Raw genomic sequence first — 21,170 nt, forward strand, 5'->3', positions numbered from 1 at the left:
CTAACCTACAAATGCACTCGATCTGCAGCCCCTCCTTACCTCTCTACCCTCATATCCCCTTACGTTCCTACCTGTAACCTCCACTTTCAAGAGAAATCCCTCCTCTCAGTACCCTTCTCCACCACCGCCAACTCCAGGCTCTGCCCTTTCTGCCTCGCCTCACCCCATGCTTGGAATAAACTCCCTGAGCCCATACGCCAGGCCCCCTCCCTGTCCATCTTCAAATCCTTGCTCAAAGCCCACCTCTTCAATGTCGCCTTCGGCACCTAACCACTACACCTCTATTCAGGAAATCTAAACTGCCCCAACTTGACATTTCGTCCTTTAGATTGTAAGCTGCTTCGAGCAGGGACTGTCCTTCTTTGTTAAACTGTACAGCGTTGCATAACCCTAGTAGCGCTCTAGAAATGTTAAGTAGTAGCAGTAGTAACAGTGCAGCTCATTTTCCCGGCACTGATGACCGGTACCGATCTCAGGGCTCAATTCGGGGCTCGGTGAGACTGTTTGGGAGAGGTCCAATGACACGGCATGCCTGACCCACCAGACCAGGTCAGCGTCAGCCCCTGAGCCGGTAATGGTAGCAGAGAGGGTGAGGTTCATTGCTGCTCGATGCTACCCCTTGGCACGAGCCTCTGATAGGAACGTGACGTGGTCGACTACAGGACAGCTGACGGAACGCTGCATCTCTGCAGGCCCCCCCCAGGGGAGATCAGCTAAGCCTTGGCAGACCTGGTGCGAGATCACCATAGAAACAGCTTGCTGGAATCACTTCATGCGAGAACGGAGAGCATGCACTGCAGGAGAGGCCCACTCGGCACAAAGGATGTTGGTTCTGCTCATGCTGCCCTAGGATTTCCAACTCCTTTCCTCCCTCTATGTATACTGGGATTAATTCTTTCTTGATTTTAAACAAGAAGGTAAAAAAACGACTTAGCCTTCTCTTACAAAGGGACTCCCCAACAAGCTAAACATAAAGGCTATTCAGCTCCAGCTCTTCTACTTCAGCCCCCCCTTAGCCATCATCATTCCGAAGATGCATCTATATATAACATTCAATGTCCCCATTATAAATAGTGGCGGTTAACAGTATTAAACACATTTTTATGGTGTTCTTCCACAAGACAGAAGAAGCTGGTTCCCACAGGCCATCTCTCTAGTGATTTAGGCAAAAAAAAAAAAAAAAAAAAAAAAGGCTTGAATCCTCCCAGGCTCAAGCTAACTCATATTAGCACCACAAGACTTTTCCACAAAAGCAGTGAACCCTGATACAACACACAACAATCATGGCGCCAAGCCCTTGGCTCTATCTGTTCCTAATCCTCACAAGATGTGGACAGTGGCCCCTTACACAATCTTTCAATCTAGTATACAACTACATCCATCTTCCAACTCACCCCTATCTACCCAGTAGGAATCCAACTCCTACAAATAAGATCGCTTGCACGCAAGCCCTACCTCGCCCTATTGAAATTATACAAATCACCTCCAACCACAAACACTCTAAAAGATACAAAAACAAACCTAGCCTAAGATCAAAAGACCAAGGCCAATCCCTGCTATAGATACAATGTCAAAAAATCTACAACTCCTCTGCTATTACCATTCCCTGTTACTACCGCAACATTAGATCAGTAGGCAACAAAAATACCACTACTAAAAGACTCCTGCAATCTAATATCGGGTTACATTAATGTCCATTTACAAAACCTGTCAGACACCAACAGGTCTGATCTCTTTACTTTCCTGTCCTCTCTAAGCTATTTAATACCTTCCCCCACACCACACAATAAGGGTCACCAGCTAGATCTGGTCAGCTTCAGTGATATTGGAAACATGAACCTGACTATCACCCTATCAGATGTATGCTGGGAAAAATCACTATGGTCTGCCCACTAGCTCTTTCACAATCAAGTGGAACCACTTCAAGAAAAACTCCAACTTACAACAGCAACACGTTACATCCAGAGAGAGACTAGAACCCAGCAACTTCTGGGATGCTGTGCTAGTAAAACTGCCTGAAGACAATTTAGAAATCAACTGGCTAAAAATCGGCCTTGAGATCCTGGATGAGATAGCACTCCTCCGCTCTAAGGGAGGAAGAGTGATAAATGGTTCTCTCCAGACCTTCTGAAACTAAAACATGAATGCAGAAAACTTGAACACAAATGGACTAAAGAAAAATCCAATCAATCCAGGAACAACTGGCGAGCAGCAGTCCACATCTATTAAAAAAAACAAAAAAAACCTACAACTCTAGCCAGAAAAATATACTACTCGAAGCTGATCCAAAAGGGGGATGCAATATGAAACAAATGTTCTCCATCATCAACTCACTCCATCCTCCAAACCGGAAGAGCATGCGAAAGAGAAACTTCCCTCAGTAAACCAACTAGCTACACATTTTGAAGGCAGTGAATAAGCTTAGAACTGGTCTCCCCCCTACCACCTACAAAGACTCTGACTCACTAGCGTCCCTGCTTCCCAAAATAAGGCACCCCTGCAAACAGAACCTGGAAAGAATTTGATAACACACAGTGGTCTGCATTTACCAAACTATTCTTAAAGTATGCTCCCTCCAACTGCGTACTAGACATCTGCCCTAACCCCCACCCCACCAACATTCCACACTATTTGCCCAAAGCCTGGCTGAAATCATCATTACACCAATACCAAAAGAACCCAACCAACCTAGACAGCTGGTTACTGACTACAGACCAGTAGCCTCCATTCCATTCTTCACTAAACAAATGGAGGGGATGGTAACCCTACAACTGACTCACTTCTTGGACTTTCATGATATTCGTTCACCATCTCAATCAGGATTCCATGCGCTTTTAGCACAGAAACAGTTCTGAGCTCTATGCTAGACCATGTCCAACTACTGTTAAGGAAAAAGTGCACTGCTTTTCCAATTTGACCTGTCCTCATCATTCAACCTAGTAGACCATACTCTCCTACTATGCAACCTTGAAGAAATGGGAATCACAGGTAATGTTTTTAAATGGTTCAACAGCTTCGTGGAAAGCAGATCATACAGGGTCAAAGTAAATTCAGACATTTCTAAACTGGAGCAACAGATGCGGTGTCCCCCAAGGTTCCCCTCTATCTCCAATACTATTTAATGTTTTCCTCCGATCCTTAAGCTCACTGTTAGATAAAAATGACTTCTTCCACTATATCTCAGTATTAATCCCCATACAATCAATCCTCAAAATAGATGCCGCTAGGGTTCAACAATGCATCAACCTACTAGAAAAATGAATGCATGCCCACACGCTAAATCAGTACCAAATCCCCCCCCCCCCCCAGATTTTTATGCTTCAGCACAAAACCAGACCAAATCAGTAAGTCAATTACCTTTAACCCAGTGACCTTTAATCTCTCTCCCACCATGAAACTCCTAGGCATTCAAATTGACTGCTCCCTTTCCCTGGAAACGCAAGATAACGCCCTGACCAAAAAATGTTTCTACATAATGAGAACACTGCACCATCGGAAGTACTTTGAAATCATCTGCATATAATAACATTTTATGTTCTTCACCCCATATCACAATTGGCTTTGTGAGCTGAGGCCCTGATCTTTGCAGCCAGAGGCTTTATCGCTGTAGCAAAAGAAGGGGTGACATGGGTGTCCCCTCTTCCCCCCCCCCCTTTTTTTTTTTTTTGAAGCATATAAAATGCTAGCATCTTGCAAATGTTTTTGAAAAATTTCTCAACAGCTTTGATTGACTCTTTCTTCAGTAATATCTAAAACTTAGAGGGGGCATTTTTAATATGACATCCTAATTGAGACGTTTTGCTGAAAATGTCTCAAAACTCTAGCTCCCAGCTATAACCAAATCAGAGTCTACATTTCTGATTTGATTATGGCATTGAGCTAGATGTTTTCATGCACATGTCCATCTGTAAGTTCCATTTTCGGGGGGAAAAATTAAGTCCCAGAGAAAAATATAGAAAAACAAGCTACAGGGATGTTTCTCTGGTAGCATTTCTAGTGAGCTGGCCACACAAGCATCCCATCAGTGAAGTGTACCTCACATAAAGGGATCCAGGTACAGATGTTGCCTAAACCCCCTTCATATTGTATGGTGAGTCTTCCAGGAACAGAGAAAACCTACTGTACCAAAAGTTCCACCACTTCATATTTAGGTACTGGAGGTATTTCTGTTTTCCAGAAGGGCTCAAATATTTCTACTGAAATTAAAGAGTTAAAGCTGGAATTGAACCTGGGTCCTGTTGTTCATTGTCCACTGCACTGACCACTAGGCGATTCCATCCACTTGTTGTCTGCTTTCTTAGGAATAGCCATAATGCGTGGAGATAGAGCCTAGTATCTACTGTCATATCTTTGAAGGGTGGAAGGGGGTGACCTCTGCGGAATTAAGGGGGGGCATTCCTTGTTTCTTCTGCTGGTCAGTTGGGACACCTTTTTCTGACCAAGTTGGGACTGAGACAGGTTTAGATAAAAACGTACTGTTAAAATGTCCAGATTGTAAGCCCATCCAAGTACCACCCAAAACACACCCCTTGCTATTTGGATGAATTCAGTGAAAAATGTCCCAATTCTGCCTTTTTGAAAATGAAGATTGTTTTGGCAAGAAAAACATTCATCTGGTGCTTTGTGTCACTTTTGAAATGCTCTTCTCATTTGAAAATGAGTGCTTTAGTATTCTGGAAGTTCAGCTAAATCTGCATCTTAGTCTTGGTTAACATAAGGACCTAACTTAACAATGGCTTCAAATTATCTGTTCTGTGTGGAACAGTTTGAGAGATCAATTACCTGATATACAGTTTGCATTAACTTCTTACTTAAATTCTAAGTATTCTTGAATTTTAACTTCTCTTGTTCTTTCTGTTCTTATTTCACTATAGTCCAACATCATTGGTTGGTTGCGAAAAGCACTGGAAACTGATAGGAAAGACTGGGAAAAAAATTCTGAGCCAGAAGCAGACCAGGATGGGTACTATCAGACCACCCTTCCAGCCATCGTTTTCCAGGTACAGCATATTTTCTCCTTGGCTCTTGAGATTTGAGTTTTTCAGTGACAGCAATGAGAGCTGACCTTAATTACTTGAAATTCAACAGTACTGTAGCTGACTAGGCTTGGCTGGCTGAGAACTGAGAGGTCGATGTTCAAAGCTTACCATGTTAGCAAAATCAGAGTTAAACTGGTTTTAGCCAGTCTTCTGATCATGTTACTCAGCGTCTAATGCACAAAGGAGTTTTGAGTGCTTTTTCCCATTCAGGGTAGCATCTAACGATAATCCTATGCAAATATATTACACAGAGCTTGTTAGTATTAAAATGAGCATTCTGAGCAATGCACAGAAAGGAGCACTTACCTTTAATGTGCAAAATTTTCCGTCAGGTCTGGAGCTGCTGTGTAAGGGTGACTTTTAGGAGAAGCAGTCTGCGTTTTTCAATAGCAAAACTTGTTGGAGAAGAACAGCTTTAGAGGGGCAGAGAAACAGCTGGGGGGGGGGTGGCTTTCAGCAAGGAGATTTTCTTTTTCAGTAGCAAGCAGTGTCGACGAGCTTAGAGGGGCAAAGAGACAGCTTTTGGGGGGGGGGGGGGGCTTTCAGTAAGGAGACTATTTTCAATAGCAGTGTCAGAGCAGAGAAGAGCTTAGGGGTAGAGAAACAAGCTGACAGCCAATCAGCTGGGGAAAGCCCCTGTGATGTCAGCTGGGGGGGCAGAGAAACAAGCAGACAGCGTGTCAGCTGGGGAAAGCCCCTACGATATCAGCTGTGTGGGCTTTCAGCAAGGAGGAGATTCCCCAGTGAAAGCAGAGAGGAAGGCATGTAAGCTGCAGGAGGAAGGCGGAGCCAGCACCAGAGCACTGCAAGGGAAAGGAGACAGGGGGACAGTGGAACTAGCAAGTACTGCAGGGGAAAGGAAGAAGTACACCAGCTGTAGCACATACTCAGAACAGGGACACTTACAGAGAGGCTGTTCTGCACATGTGCTAGGTGCTTTCCCTACCGAGCTGCTAGCAGAAATTAACATGCAGCTCATTTGCATGCGACTTCCTTTGAGCATCGCTCGCTATTTCCAAATCAGTAAGTTCTACTGAGGATCTGAATGCATGCAGCTTTTAACGGAGACTTTTGTGCATCGAGCCCTGAGTTTACATACTGAGGAAAAAAGACTCCTTGTAGGAGGTAAACTCACCCTTCCTTATCCCTCCAGACCAGCCCAGAATGATGGGTTATGCTCTCCATTGAGACCAGCAAGGAGACAGAATTCCTGACTTTTGAGTAACCTATAAACTCTCCTGTGCGGTCTCCAGAGAGTCAGTATTTCTCAGTTTCCATCAGATTGTGGACATAGTAAGCCTATGCAGTCTGAGTTAGTCTTGTAGGCCTGTGGGATGAAAGGGAATTATATTCATTCTCTGTTGGAGTGCTTAAAAACTGCCTGTTGCCAGTTAGGGGCTGAGACCCAAGGGAGTTTCTGTTGCTCCAGGAGTGTTACACCCAGGTGGCTAGGTCCCTCCCCTCTCCTGTCCATCCTGCTTTGCCTCCTCCCCTCTCTTCTAGGGGTCAGAGGGCCACGATGTACCTCTGTTCCCTTCTTTGCAGGAGGGGAGCCTCGAGTGCCTTTCAGAACTAGCTTCTGCAGTTCAGTGAATTAAAAGTAAAACAAAGAAACCTCAACCTCAGGGTTGATTCCTTGCAGTTGGGTCTACTACGAGCTATCTCGGTGCGTCCTGGCCCTTCTCTGGTGCTGTGGGAGTAGCACCTGGGGTAACAGTAGGGAGGAGAGTCCTCTTGCTCTGACCGGCTGGAAACACTCCAGTGCCAGGCTCCCAATAAGTGGTAATAGGCTCTGCCACTGCAGCATGCCAGTGACGGAGTGTAGATACCTCTGGGTGATGTAAATTTTGTGTTATTGTGAAGGGCACTGAAGTGACTGGGCGGTTGCAGGAGACCTGTGGAGAGGGGGACATCACGTGTGCAATGCGTGCAGGACGTGGCGGCTACTTCTCCAACAGGAACTACTGCCATCTTGAAACTTCCTTAGGCTTCAAACCAGTTGCTGCAGGTCCTTTTCTTCAGGTCAGGGATAGGAATGTGAGCAGGGGATACCTCTGGGGTCAGTTTTTCCACATAGTTTATAGTATGACGCATTCTGTTTAAAGAAGGCTGGTGTTCGATCGATTCTGGAGCCTGAGCCTCCCCGGGGAAGACCCTCTGCTTCTAAGCAACAGAAGCTGAATCGAGAAGACGAAAACTTCTTGGAGGGGGGTTCCCCCCCCCCCCCCCCCCGTCAGAAGAGGAATGATTTATGGAGGGAGATCCAGGAGCAGAGAGGGTTTTGAGGGAGACACTCTGGATAGAGGAATTGCCCCCAGGAGACGATTCGTCTTTCATTCTCATTTTTCATTGGGAGGAGCTGCAAGACCTTATTTCACAGGTGTCTTCTGTCCTGAATTTCGAGGAGGATCCTAAGGACATTGATCTGCTGTTGAAATCAGAAAATCAGAGATGTTGTTCAAATGAAGTGGAATTCTCTGGATGTGCCCTTTAGAGTGGCATGATCCATGGTTAGACTGTATCTCAAGAGTCGGCAACTTTGGTCCTTGAGGGCTTGCAACCCACTTGGGTTTTCAGGATTTCCCCATTGAGTATGCATGAGATCTATTTGCATGCACTGCCTCTATTGTAAGCAGGTAGATCTCATGCATATTCATTGGAGAAATCCTGAAAACTTGACTGGGTTGCGGCCCTCAAGGCCCGAGGTTGCCCACCCCTTCTCTATCCGATCCCAGAACAGGTTTTTCAGTTGCAGGAGAGAGTTGAGGTTAAAGGACATTGATGCCCTAGTGCAACCATGGTCAGTCTCTGGCCTGCTGTGTTTCCCCCTTGGCCACTGCTGGGGTGAGTCATACAAAGTATAGAACATCGAAGGGAAGAGGGAAGGAAGAAGGGTGATTGACACCTATGGGGGGTAGTTTGGTGCAGATGGAGTTGCGAGAAGTTAGTGCAGTATCCTTCGTGTTTGGTTTTTTTTTTTCCAAAAAGTCAAATCTTTAAGACCATTCATAGGTACATAAGATAAGTACACAAGTATTGCCATACTGGGACACACTGAAGGTCATTCTAGCCCAGCATACTGTTTCCAACAGTGTCCAATCCAGGTCACGAGTACCTAGCAAGATCCCAAAACAGTACAATACACTTTATGCTGCTTTTTCTAGAAGTAAGCATTGGATTTTTCTCAAGTCTACTTTAATAATAGTCTATGGACTTTTCCTTTAGGAAGCCATCCAAACCTTTTTTTTAAACCACGCTAAACTACCTGCTTTTACTTCATTCTCTAGCAACGAATTCCAGAGTTTAATTACATGTTGAGTGAAGAAATATTTTCTCCAATTCGTTTTAAATGTATTACTTTGTAGCTTCATTGCATGCCCCCTAATCCTAGTATTTTTGGAAAGTGTAAACAAACGATTCATGTCTACCCGTTCCACTCTACTCGTTATTTTATAGACCTCTATCATATCTCCCCTCAGCCGTCTTTTCTTCAGGCAGAAGTGCTCTAGGAAGCCATCTCAGCCATCTCAGTACATGTATGGCTAGTAGAGTCGCATGTAGGTGGAGCATTCAGAGGAAGAGAGGGAAAGTCCTTTGTTTTCAGCTTGGCTAATGAAATAGTGACTCTATGGAGACTGCACGGGATAGTTATAGGTTACTCAGAAGTCAGGAATTCTCCATCTGCTGTGCATAACTCCATCAGTATGGACTGGTCTAGAGGGACTAAAGGAAAGGAAATTAACAGGTAAGATCTAATTTTCCCTTCTTGTTGCCTCTAAAATACTACCTTTAAAGTTGGGGAGAAGCTGACACACTCCTGACCTGTTTCTAACTTGAGCTTTGAGAGCTTGCCTCTGAATGCATTTGGTAGAAGTTAATTTTGCTCGTGTCTCTACTCTTGTGGTGGGCCTGTATTTGTAACCAAACTGTTCATAATGTATTTTTAGATGTTTGAGCAGAATCTTCAGGTAGCTACACAAATAAGTGAAGATCTGAAAGTGAAGGTTCTGCTGCTTTGTCTCCAACAAATGAGTTCATTTTTGATCAGGTGAGTGATAAGACTGATTTGCTAGGATATTTTGTGAGCATTTTATTTTTGGAAGCTAAACTCAGTTCTTTACTTCAGTTAAGCATTCTACCTCACGTGCATTATATATTGCATATGAATCATGGTCTGGATTGTACTTATCCTAGTCTTTATACATATGACAATGGCATATCCAAATAAATAAATATTTATTTAAAATTGCATGGTTTTCTATCTCATTTTTTCAAAAAAATATTATTCATATTTATCACAGGATTGTATCATTACTCCTAAAATATTTCTATATATAGTTATATCTTTATATAAATACAGCTTTTAAAGCTGGCAGCTAATAATAAAGCTTTGTTGTTGCTTTTTCATTACTCCTAAGTATGTAAGAGTAGCCATACTGGGTCAGACCAATGATCCCTCTAGCCCAGTATCCTGTTTTACAGTGGCCAAGCCAGGTCACTGGCAGAAACCCAAATCATGGCAACACTCCATACTACAAATCCCATACTACATACTCCATATTACTTGCTTCCCATGTCTGTCTCAATAGCAGACTATGGACTTTTCCTCCAGGAATTTGTCCAAACCTTTTTTAAACCCAGATACGCTATCTTCTGTTACCACCAGCAAAGAGTTCCAGAGCTTAACTATTCATTGAGTGGATATGACAGGGAGGGTGGGAATTTTTAATGTTTTTTTAGGAGGAAGGAGATCAATTGAGGCAGGGACGTGGGCTTACTTTATTTGGACACTGCTTCAGTAGTTTTCGTTAACTTATAAGAAGCATATAAAAATTAGTAATAAGAGCCAGCAAAGTGAGAGAAGGAGAAGCTGATTCAGACCAGCTAGGAGGTGGTGGACTGGGAGAGAGGGTTGAGAGATGGGGAAAGTTGGTTTAGGGAAGTGGGTAACTATTTAGGGAGGAAAGCTGTCAAAGCATAGGGTGAGGCATGGAATTGAGAAAGGAGGAAACCAATGGAAGGGGATGATGACAGGTGGGGATGAGGGTGGGAGGTTGAGAGAGGAAGATTGGTAGTCAGGAGAACAAGGGAGACTGCTAGGGTAGGTTGAGGGGATAAGGGTGAATGGACTGAAAGGGGAGCAATTACAGATTAAAGGCCTTTAGTAAGTTTTTGTCCCCCTGTAAATATGAAATGAGAAAACAGTAATTGGGCCCTAAAGCAGCTGCTGCAGACCTTAGAGAAGGAACCAAAGAAGATCTCTAGCGGATGGCTTCCAAGTTATCTTAATCTTTGCCATTGATTCCCCTTCCTTACACTCTTTCAATCTCTGGGGATGACTGCCAGCCCAGGTCCTGTCTGGCTTCACAGAGCCTGAATCAGGTTAACATCTTCAGTCATGAAGGAAAATATCCAGGGACTTCAAATAGCTACAGAAGGTGACAAGTCAGCAGTGGTGTACCAAGGGGTGGGGGCGGTCCGCCCCGGGTGCACGCCGCTGGGGGGTGCCGTGGCGCGCGCCTGTCAGCTGAGTTCGCTAACTTTGCTGCAGCTCCCTCTCCCCCGGAACAGGTTACTTCCTGTTCTGGCCGGGGCAGAGGGAGCTGCAGCGAAGTTAGCGAACTCAGCTGACAGGCGCGCGCCGCGGCCCCCCCCCCCCAGCGGCATGCACCCGGGGGGGATCATTTCGCCGGGGGGGGGGGGCGCATCGGCGATCCACCCCGGGTGTCATGCAGGCTAGGATCGCCACTGCAAGTCAGGATAGCACTGGCAATGCAATTCAGGGATCTATGAAGGAAGGTAGTTCTCATTGGTGAAAGTACAGGTCTTAAAGCACACAAAACCCTTTTTTGCCACAATTGTCTTTAGGATCAGATACATACTTCTTCCAGCCTTACTACTACGGTTACTAGACTGGCACAGATAGGAGAGCCTATTAAAATAGAGAACAAATCCTTAGATATTTGTGTGTGAAAGGGAGAGAGACTGTGCCAAAATAACACTATATAGCCTGCCCCTTTTGAATGGGCTGATTTTGCTGGTTCAGGAATAGCAATATTAAAAGGGAGACGAGTTGATTTTCTCATTCTTCTTTTCAGCTCTGCCCCTTAGTTTCTGCAGGAGGCTGAGACATATCCCAGTGCATTAGACACTCTGGTCAGGAGCCTGTAGCTCTGTCTGGTATGGGACCATACCACTTCTAGATGTTTCTTACGAATAAAGCCCCATAAATGCCACACTATCAAAATATGGTGTTATTTCAGATACAAAGAAGAAGCACAGTCCTATAAAGAAGAACATTTGAGGAATCGTCAACATCCAGCCTGCTATGTCCAGTACATGATTGCAATCATCAACAATTGCCAGACATTCAAGTAAGTGTTTCACTTATAGGAGCAAACACCAAACAAGGCCTCTGCCAGCAAAAACCTAGAGGATCAGGGCCACACGTATAGAGGTAAATAAACTAGCAGCATTTCTGCAAACTCCATAGATCAGTTGTTTCCAAAATCTGTCCTGGATGTTCCCCAGCTGATCCGGTTTTCAGGATATCCACAGTTTGTTTCCTTGGCCATCCAGTGACAACCAGGGTGATATTTTTTTTACTTCATAAAAAGAAAATTAATGAGCATGCTAGTTCAGGTGCCTGACTCTGTAAGGAGGATTCTGAGATATTTTAGAAACTATTGGCCCTCTTGTAAGTTAATACAGATGGGTTTGCCAATTGCCATTGGTTTTACAGAGTACAGCTTTTGAAGATTTCCCTCAAATTAAGAACATAAGGTGCCATACCTGGTCAGCATCCTGTCTCCATTACAGGTTTACAAGTACCTGGCATAATTCAAGGAGTAAATTCATTCAAATATATGATGAGGTCTGTAAAATAATGAGTTGAGTGGAATGGGTAGACATGAATCACTTATTTACTCTTTCCAAAAGTAGAAGGACTGGGGGGCGCCTATTAAAGTTATTAAGCAGTACATTTAAAACAAATCAGAAAGTATTTCTTCACTCAACAATAATTAAGCTGTGGAATTTGTTGCCTGCTAATGTGATAGAAGTCATTAGCATAGTAGGATTTTTTTTTTTAAATTTGGACAAGCTCCTGGAAGAAGAGTCCATAACCAGGGATACAGAAATTCAGGCATCGAGTGCCACAAGCCAGGTTTTCAGGATGTCCCTTATTAATATGCATGATGTTAGATCTGCATGGATAATAACTCCATTGAATGCAAATCTGTCTCATTAAAATTCATTATGGATATCCTGAAAACCTTGCCTGTTTCCAGTTCTCAAAGCCTGAATTCCTGCATCCCTGCCACAAAAGTTTATTAAGTTGGAGTTGGGGAATATCCATGGCATATTCCTGGGATAGATAGCATGAAATCTTTTGCTCTTACAGGATTGTGCTGGGTATTTGTGACTTGGATTGGCCACTGCTAGAAACTAGATATTGGACTTGATGAACCTTCAGTCTGTCTCAGTGCAATACTTAAGTATTTGTGCATTCACCGAGGACAAGCAGGCTGTAATATACTCACAAGTTGGTGTGCGTCGGCCCAGAAACCGGCATTTTGCCAGAGCAAAAAAAACAAAAACTTTGCTAGAACCTTCTGGCGTGTAGCGCGTACCGTTCATGCACAGACTGACTTTCCGTTGCATGAGTATGCACCTCAGTTTCTCTTTTTCCGTGATGAGGTGCGGCAGGTTCCTCTTGTGCTCCGTGTTCTGGCCCAGGAAAGAGTCTTCTCTGTGTAGCGTTGTTTTTTTTTTTTTCGCATCTTTTACTTTATTTTTCAAAAAAACAAAAAGTTCCTTCTTTAAATCCTCAGTTTTTTTTCTTTTTCCCCATTTTTAAGTTTTTTTTCTTTTTCAACGTGGCCGGGTTTCTCCCTGTTTTTGTGCTTTTTTGCAACCGGACCATCTCAGGAACCGATACCCATTCCTGGTGTTTCCAGTGCCTTGGGCCTGACCACAGCCCAGCTACTTGTGCTCTGTGTCTTCGTATGAAGAAGCAAACCCAAGCAGCTTGAGAAGCCCAAGCATTTTGGGGCTTGGTCCGGTCAGTCGGCATCGGTACCAAGATCAGCGGTGTTGACTTCGAGGGAAGCATCAACGTCAGGAGCAGAGATAATGGCTGCTGAGAGGCCAAGTCGCGCTAGGAGTAGTGAGGTGTTGAGTGGGTCTCCACCTATTTCGAGGCCTCCTGCTATGCAGGCCCCCCTGGGACTAACCATCATCGGACCCTACCCCGAGGAGACGTGAGGAGTCGTCGTCGTCGGCACCGAGGAGCCTCAGTGACGGGCATCAAGCAAAAGTGAAGAAGCACTGTCACCGTTCTCCTTCGACACATGGTGCTGGGAGGACCACTCCCCTTCCATACAGGAGGTGCCGATGCGTCGGCCTCTTAGCAGCATGGTACCTGCTCCTGAACTTCAGCAGATTCTGCCACCGGTTGCTCCACTGGCCCCGCAGCCTTCTCCGGTGGCAGCTCTCGACGAGCGCATCTGGGCCCTGCTTCCAGAGCTTCTGGAAGGACTGCTGCACCAGTCTGCTTCGGCGTCGGGGGTGCTAGCGCCTTCCGTGCCGCCTGCTGCAGCGGCGTCTGGCCTGGCCCTTCACCTGCAGTGAGGTTCCTGTCGGTGTCGGCTGCCACCCAGGTCGACTCCCCTTTGACGTCGGTGGAGGAAGCTTCACCGCAGTCCATGTGGGCGTGGGCCTCTCGACAGCGCCATCGAGGACGTCGATCCTCGGTGTCAAGGCAGGCTCCATCTCGGAGTTCCCTTAGGGAAGTACTTTCCGATATTGAAGAGGAGCGTTTGTGGGAGTCAGAGGAAGATCCTAGATACTTTCCCACCAATGAGTCTTTTGGGATTCCCTCTGAACCTTCCCCTCCACCTGAAAGGAGACTGTCTTTTTTCCTGAGACTCTCTTGTTTAAATCGTTTGTCCGGGAAATGGCTACGGCCATTCCATTCCCTATGGAGGTGGAGGATGAGCCCAGGGCTGAGATGCTCGAGGTCCTGGATTATCCCTCTCCACCTAAGGAAGTTGTGACGGCTCCTTTGCATTAGGTACTCAAGGAAGTGATCCTGAAGATTGATTCCCAGTATCGGATCCACGGTGAACCTGGGTTGATGAGGTCTCAGTTACCACACAATTCCATGGTGGTGGACTCTGCCCTCAAAAGAGCCAAGTGTACTAGGGACTATGCCTCGGCGCCCCCAGGCAGAGAAGCTAGAACCTTGGACTCTTTTGGGAGGAAGACGTATCAGGCCGCTATGCTCGCTGCCCTTATCCAGTCTTACCAGCTCTTCACGAGCATTCACTTGCAGAACTCGGTGAGGCAGCTGTCTACCTTGGTTGATGCCCTCCATTCGGAGCAAGCCGAGCCTTTTTGCTAGGTGGTCAGGCAGCAGAAGGTGTGTCCAGAAGGCGGCTACAAAATTGGTAAGCAGTCAGTCATAAAACATAGGCTTAAGAACCTTTTGGCCCTTATCTGCCATCATGTTTCTGTGTTTCTATAAAACCTCTTCCTGGGAGATTCAAGATGGCCGCTGTATGAGTCAGACGTACCTGCAGTTGCTCTGAAGTTCTGCTTTTTCATAGCGATGCCGAAAAGAAGGGGCCGGCCCTCCACAGCTCCTCAACGGCAAAACTTTCCCTCCAACCAGCTTACTCTACAAACTTTTCTTCAGAGGAACCCGGCTCCAGAAACGCCGGGGAATAGCCTGCTGGACCGTTCTGGGGTGAATGGAGACCCCGTAGCGTTCCCAGGGCTCGAGTTTTCGCTCAGCCCTGATGTAAGAACTCCTCCCCCTCAACCATCGGGTTGTAGTACCCCCCGCATCCCACAAGTGGTACGGGGGCAGAGTGTTTGGAGGTGCAATTAACTGGAGAAACCCGGACCGAGGGAGACTTAAACACCCAGGCTGAAAGAGTAGTTTTATCTACTCTCAAAACACCGAAAGAGACTCCAGCCTTGAGGGAGGAATATGGACTTTCTTCTACTAATATAGAGGTAACAACGACTTCTTTTCCTGTATTACTGGATAAACCAAGTGAAGTAACACTGGATAGTTTATGGACATTGATTGTAGAGCTGGGAAAAGTAATGTCACCACAGTTTAAAAAAGTGACTCAAGACTTATCAGCATTAGAGCAAAAGACAAAAGATATTGAATCTAAAGTGGATATAATAGTAAATAAAAATAAGGAATATGAAAATGATGTTAAAAAGACACAATTACTTCAAGAATCTATGACTAGAGATCTGATATGCCTTAGAAGAAAAACTGAATCCTTGGAAAATGCTGTAAGAAAACAATCTTCGTTTCTTGAATTTCCCTAAACAATTTACGACTTCTCCAAGGGATATGTTAAGGAAATATATAAGAGATATACTGGGAGTAGCCAAGGAGGCTATTCCCCCGTTTTCACAAATATACTATTTGTCAACAAAAATGAAAGAGTCAGATTCAAGAACTTGATCTCTCAGAGATTCTAGAAGCTTCTGATAGACGGGAATACCATCGACTTTACTTGCAACTGTGGCATTAACACCAGATAAAAATTGGTTAATGAGACTATTCTTTCAGAATAGAGAGAAAAGTTTTCTTGGATTGAAAATTAGAGTTTTTCCTGATGTAACTAAAGATACTCGGAAGCATAGCTAACAATTTCTTATGATGAAACCTAGAGTTCTTCATTTAGAGGCGACATTTTTCTAAGATATCCTTGTAAGTTTGTTGTTAAATACCAAGCAAATAAGTGTGTGGTTTTTTTTTTGATCCACCACAACTCACTGCCTTTTTAACACCTAAGGAGCTTATTAGGAGGGGTGAGAATAGTTCAGTGTAAATAATACTGGAACCTTTTAGGGAATCAGACTCTGCAAATTCCTGTTTTGGTTTTTTTTTTAGTTATTTGAAATAAATATCCATATATGTAACATCTTGAATCTCAAATTGTGGACTTGAGGATTAGCTGGTGAAAATATTTCCTTATGTTTTTTTTCTAAATGTAAAACTTTGATTTTATATATTGTATAATGAAACCAGGCAGCCTTTCTGTACAAGTATTATGCTTGAATGTTGTTTAAAATTAATAAATAAAATATTTTTTTTAAAAAAACCTCTTCCCTTGAAGTCCCAACAGCCAAACTTGTGATAAGGGTCTTAAACTACAAGAACAATCATCACTTGAAAGTCTTTGTATTTCTCAGTAGTTCTAGCACTTAAAAGGTCCCACAACAACTTGTTGCTTCTAGCTCCTGCAGTATTGTCCTAAGAGCTCAGCTCCACCCTCTACCACCTTGGGGCTATACTCGTCTCACATGCACAAGGAAAAAAATATAGTAATTTAGAACATAAGAGTAGCCATACTGGGTCAGACCAATGGTCCATCTAGACCTGTATCCTGTTTTCCAAACAGTGGCCAAGCCAGGTCACAAGTACCTGACAGAAACCCAAATCGTGGCAACACTCTATACTAGAAATCCCAGGACAAGCAGTTGCTTCCCTTGTTGGCCTCAATAGTGGGCTATGGACTTTTCTTCCAGGAATTTATCCAAACCTTTTTTAAACACAGATACGCTAACCGCTGTTCCCACCTCCTCCGAGAAAGAGTTCCAGAGATTAACTATTCATTGAGTGAAAAAATATTTCTTCCTATTTGTTTTAAAAGTATTTCCATGTAACTTCCTCGAGTGTCCCCTAGTCTTTGTACTTTTGGAATGAGTAAAAAATCAATTTACTTCTACTCGTTCTACACCACTCAGGATTTTGTAGACCTCAATCATATCTCCCCTCATCCGTCTCTTTTCCAAGCTGAAGAGCCCTATCCTCTTTAGCCTTTCCTCATATGAGAGGAGTTCCATCCCCTTTATCATTTTAGTTGCTCTTCTTTGAACCTTTTCTAATTCCACTATATCTTTTTTGAGATACTGCGACCAGAACTGAATGCAATACTCAAGGTGCAGACACACCATGTAGCGATACAAAGGCATTATAGTATTTTTTTATCTTATTCACCATTCCTTTCCTAATAATTCCTAGCATCCTGTTTGCTTTTTTGGCTGCCTCACACTGAGCAGAAGATTTCAGCATATTATCTACATCGACACCCAGATCTTTTTCTTCAGTGCTGACCCCCAAAGTGGACCCTAGCATCAGGTAACTGTGATTCAGATTATTCTTTCCAATGTGCATCACCTTGCATTTGTCCACATTAAATTTCATATGCCATTTGGACGTCCAGTCTTTCAATTTCCTAAGGTCTTCCTGCAATATTTCATAGTCCGCACGTGTTTTAACAACCTTGAATAATGTTGTATCATCTGCAAATTTGATCACCTCACTTGTTCCGATTTCCATATCATTTATAAATATGTTAAATAGTACCGGTCCCAGTACAGATCCCTGCGGCACTCCACTGTTCACTGTCCTTTATTGAGAGAAATGACCATTTAACCCTACCCTTGTTTTCTGTCCAATTGCCAATTTCTAATCCACACCAGAACCTTGCCTCCTATCCATGACTCTTTATTTTTCTCAGGAGTCTTTCATGAGGAACTTTATCAAAGGCTTTCTGAAAATTTAAATACACTACATCAACTGGCTCACCTTTATCTATATATTTATTCTCGCCTTCAAAGAAATGAAGTAAGTTGGTGAGGCAAGACTTTCCTCAACTGAACCCATGCTGACTCTGTCCCATTAAACCATGTTTGTCTACGTGTTCTATAATTCTATTCTTTATATAATAGTTTCCACTATTTTGCCCGGCAGCGGCGTCAGGCTCACCAGTCTATAATTTCCCTGATCACTTCTAGAACCCTTTTTAAAAATCGGCGTCACATTGGCCACCCTCTAATCTTCAGGTACTACAGACGATTTTAACGACAGGTTACATATTTCTAACAGCAGATCAGCAATTTCATGCTTGAGTTCTTTGAGTACCCTTGGATGTATGCCATCCGGTCCAGGTGATTTACTACTGTTTAATTTGTCTATTTGGCTCAATACATCTTCCAGGTTCACTGATGTTTCTTTCAATTCCTCCGCATCGTCACCCTTGAAAACCATTTCTGGTACAGGCAGATCTTTTACAACTTCTTCCTCCTCTCCTCTGACACCTTTGTTAATATATCTTTAAACACAGAGCAAGGGTCAGAAACACCCCTGAACGTCTCTTTTGGGTAGTCTGCTTCTACTGCAAAAGGAGCTGAAACCCAAAAACTGGGACCAGGCTTAACAGATTGCAACCTCCCCCAACCTACAAAGACAACACACACACCTGCTCCTTCCTCGGACTCTCAAGAACTGACTAGAATTTACTTGGGCACACTCTGACTACTGGTTGAACTCTACTGTATACAGTCATCCTTGTTGGAATGCCTTAGAAAATTATTTAAGCTCTCCTGTTGTAATGCTATATTCTTCCCAGTGGTGAGGCATGTATCTAGTAAGGGAAATAAGGTCCCCCTTATACATGTAATTGTTCTTTCTGATTAGTGGAGGACAACATACCATACTGTCCACCTCCCTCCTCCTCAGTGGGAGTTGTTCTTACTCAGCTGTACTCTGTAGTCTACTGAAGAGCAACTGGTTTGGCTGTGTGTATCCTTCACATGCTGAAATTTCCTGCAAAGGTGAGCAAACACATTTCAGAAGACCTTGATTTTTGAAAACTAGTCCCAAATGTATTGAAATAGATTTTTAAAAGGGTGTTGGTAAAGCCCTATTTGCACAGAGTACACTCTCTTTCAAAATAGAACACACTCAATGACTTTGCTCCCATGATGAAAAAATGGCCAAATGAAAATGAATAAAACACATTTTCTGGCTGCCTATCCCTTCTATTTATACATACTTGATTGGACAAGCATTGTAACCACATTATTCTAGTAAGATCTGAAAAAATCTCTGATCAATGCATACATCTTGCTATCAAATTATTTATTCAAAACATAATCCACTCAGTCTATGATTCTAGATGTACAGTAAAAATATACATAAAAATAAACATTAAAATCTCATACAGGATGATTCAATACAAAACCAATGCACATTATATTACTTGAAAAAGACAGACTATATAGCTTTAAACTAGTACCTCCGCTAACAGCTTCTTAGACATCAAAAGCTTGCTGAAATAAAAGTTTTTGAAGAATTCTTTAAAAATATCCAATTTCTTTACTGATCTTAGCCATTGCAGAGTTTTGGCCCAGCGATGGAAAAAATGGAGCTTCTGTATTCCTCCATACGGACCAAGTGAAAAGATGTCTAATAAATTAACTGAGGCAAGACACAAGGATCTAGGTGGCTATACAAATACAAACGACAAAATTGCTACCTGTACACTACCAGTCATTGCTTTGAATATCAATAATAGAACTTTATATTGAATTCTAAATTTGACTGGTAACCAATGCAGTGGAGGAGTGGCCTAATGGTTAGAGCACCGGTCTTGCAATCCAGAGGTGGCCGGTTCAAATTCCGCTGCTGCTCCTTGGACAAGTCACTTAACCCTCCATTGCCTCAGGTACAAATTTAGATTGTGAGCCCTCCTGGGACAGAGAAATATCCATTGTACCTGAATGTAACTCACCTTGAGCTACTACTGAAAAAGGTGTGAGCAAAATCTAAATAAATAAAGAAGGATAGGAGAAATATGATCATATTTAGATAAACCGAAAATAATATGTGGCATGGCATTTTGTGCAATCTGTGAAGATTTCAATGTTTTCTTAGGAATCCCAAGCTACAAACTATTACCATAGTCAAAATGGGAAGTAGTCAAGCTCTGAATTACTGTTTTAAAATTTGGCACGCTTAAGTAGTCTCCCAAATGCCTGACCATTTTCACCTTAGAGAAAATCAGTCCAATTATTTTCATAATGGTTTCATTCTCGTATTCTTGCGGTTTTGTATTTTAATTTTAAAATCAATAAAAATTTTGATCTGAAATCTCATTGTCAAAGCTGAGTCAAGTATTATTCCTAAGGATCAAAGTTTATCTTTTTTCACAGAGAATCCATCATCAGTCTAAAGAGGAAGTATTTAAGGAATGACATGGAAGAGGGCGTGTTAACCAACCACTCAAATATGGATGTGACCTTGGAAACCATCGCCAAGGAAGGATGCCTTAGCCTGCTAGATGAAGTCTTCATGGACCTGGAGGTTTGAACTCTTTTACTACTAACTGTGTGCTGAAAAAAATGAGACAGGCAATTCTGTCTGTTTATGGGGAGGGGGGGGGGGTGAAGAATAACAGCCAAACACAGAGCGTAAATAAATGTGTCCCAAAAGCACAGAAGGTATTATTTGTGCAGTCATAATCCTTTGTAATGGTTTAAACCAAATAATGCAAGTAGTATGTATTAGTAATTTGTGTGTGGGTGTAATTGGTATGCCCTTCATTAGGAAGTATTCTGTTGGGGGAAAAATGTTTAGCAAAATCAAGTAGGACGTTCTCTGTTGAAGGCCTTGAAAAGTAAAATACATATTACAGTCGGAGGAATATATCAGAATAAAACAAGTGATATCATCTGAGACCCTGAGAAGCTTAGAAGTGTGGGGGTGGGAGGCAGAATGAGCAGGCTACACGTGATTGCAAGACTGGACTAAATTACAGTCTTTTGTTGAAGCAAAAACAAGTCTAACTCTATACAATGGTGCTAGGAACACACTGGGCCAAATTTAAGAACTGAGAGCAAAATAAAAATCACAATATGTTACAAACTGTTTTCAGGAGCAAGAACTTTTTTCAGTGAGCTAATGTTATGGCTAGTTCACATATAAATATTTATGAAAATGTTTGCAAAATATATTTAACAGCATTTATATGCCACTTTCCATTTATCTCAGTGGCTTACAACAAATGAGTGCTACTTGTGTACAGCTTTTTGGAAATAGCTAATTTAAAAGGTGTTTTACTACTATTACTACTAATTCTATAGCACTACTAAAAGTATGCAGCGATATACACAAACCTATAAGAGTCGGTCCCTGCTTGACAGTTTACAATCTATTAAAGATAGGCAAACAGGAAAAATAAGGGATTAAGGAATTACAGTTACAAGAATGGTTGAAACATGGGTTTGAACAGATTAATAAGGGATTAAGAGCTA

General features: G+C 43.1%; 1 protein-coding gene across 1 annotated transcript in view; it reads left to right on the forward strand.

Moving 5' to 3' along the window:
* Positions 1-21,170, forward strand: part of EXOC3 (exocyst complex component 3) — a 71,612-nt gene that overhangs the window by 28,430 nt on the left and 22,012 nt on the right. The window contains exons 5-8 of the mRNA XM_030205017.1: positions 4,875-5,000; positions 8,987-9,087; positions 11,303-11,413; positions 20,070-20,220. Of these exons, the coding sequence (XP_030060877.1) occupies positions 4,875-5,000; positions 8,987-9,087; positions 11,303-11,413; positions 20,070-20,220 (489 nt within the window). The remainder of the gene's footprint in view (positions 1-4,874; positions 5,001-8,986; positions 9,088-11,302; positions 11,414-20,069; positions 20,221-21,170) is intronic.

This window comes from Microcaecilia unicolor, chromosome 1 (assembly GCF_901765095.1).
Source record: "Microcaecilia unicolor chromosome 1, aMicUni1.1, whole genome shotgun sequence".
Taxonomy (NCBI): Eukaryota; Metazoa; Chordata; class Amphibia; order Gymnophiona; family Siphonopidae; genus Microcaecilia; species Microcaecilia unicolor.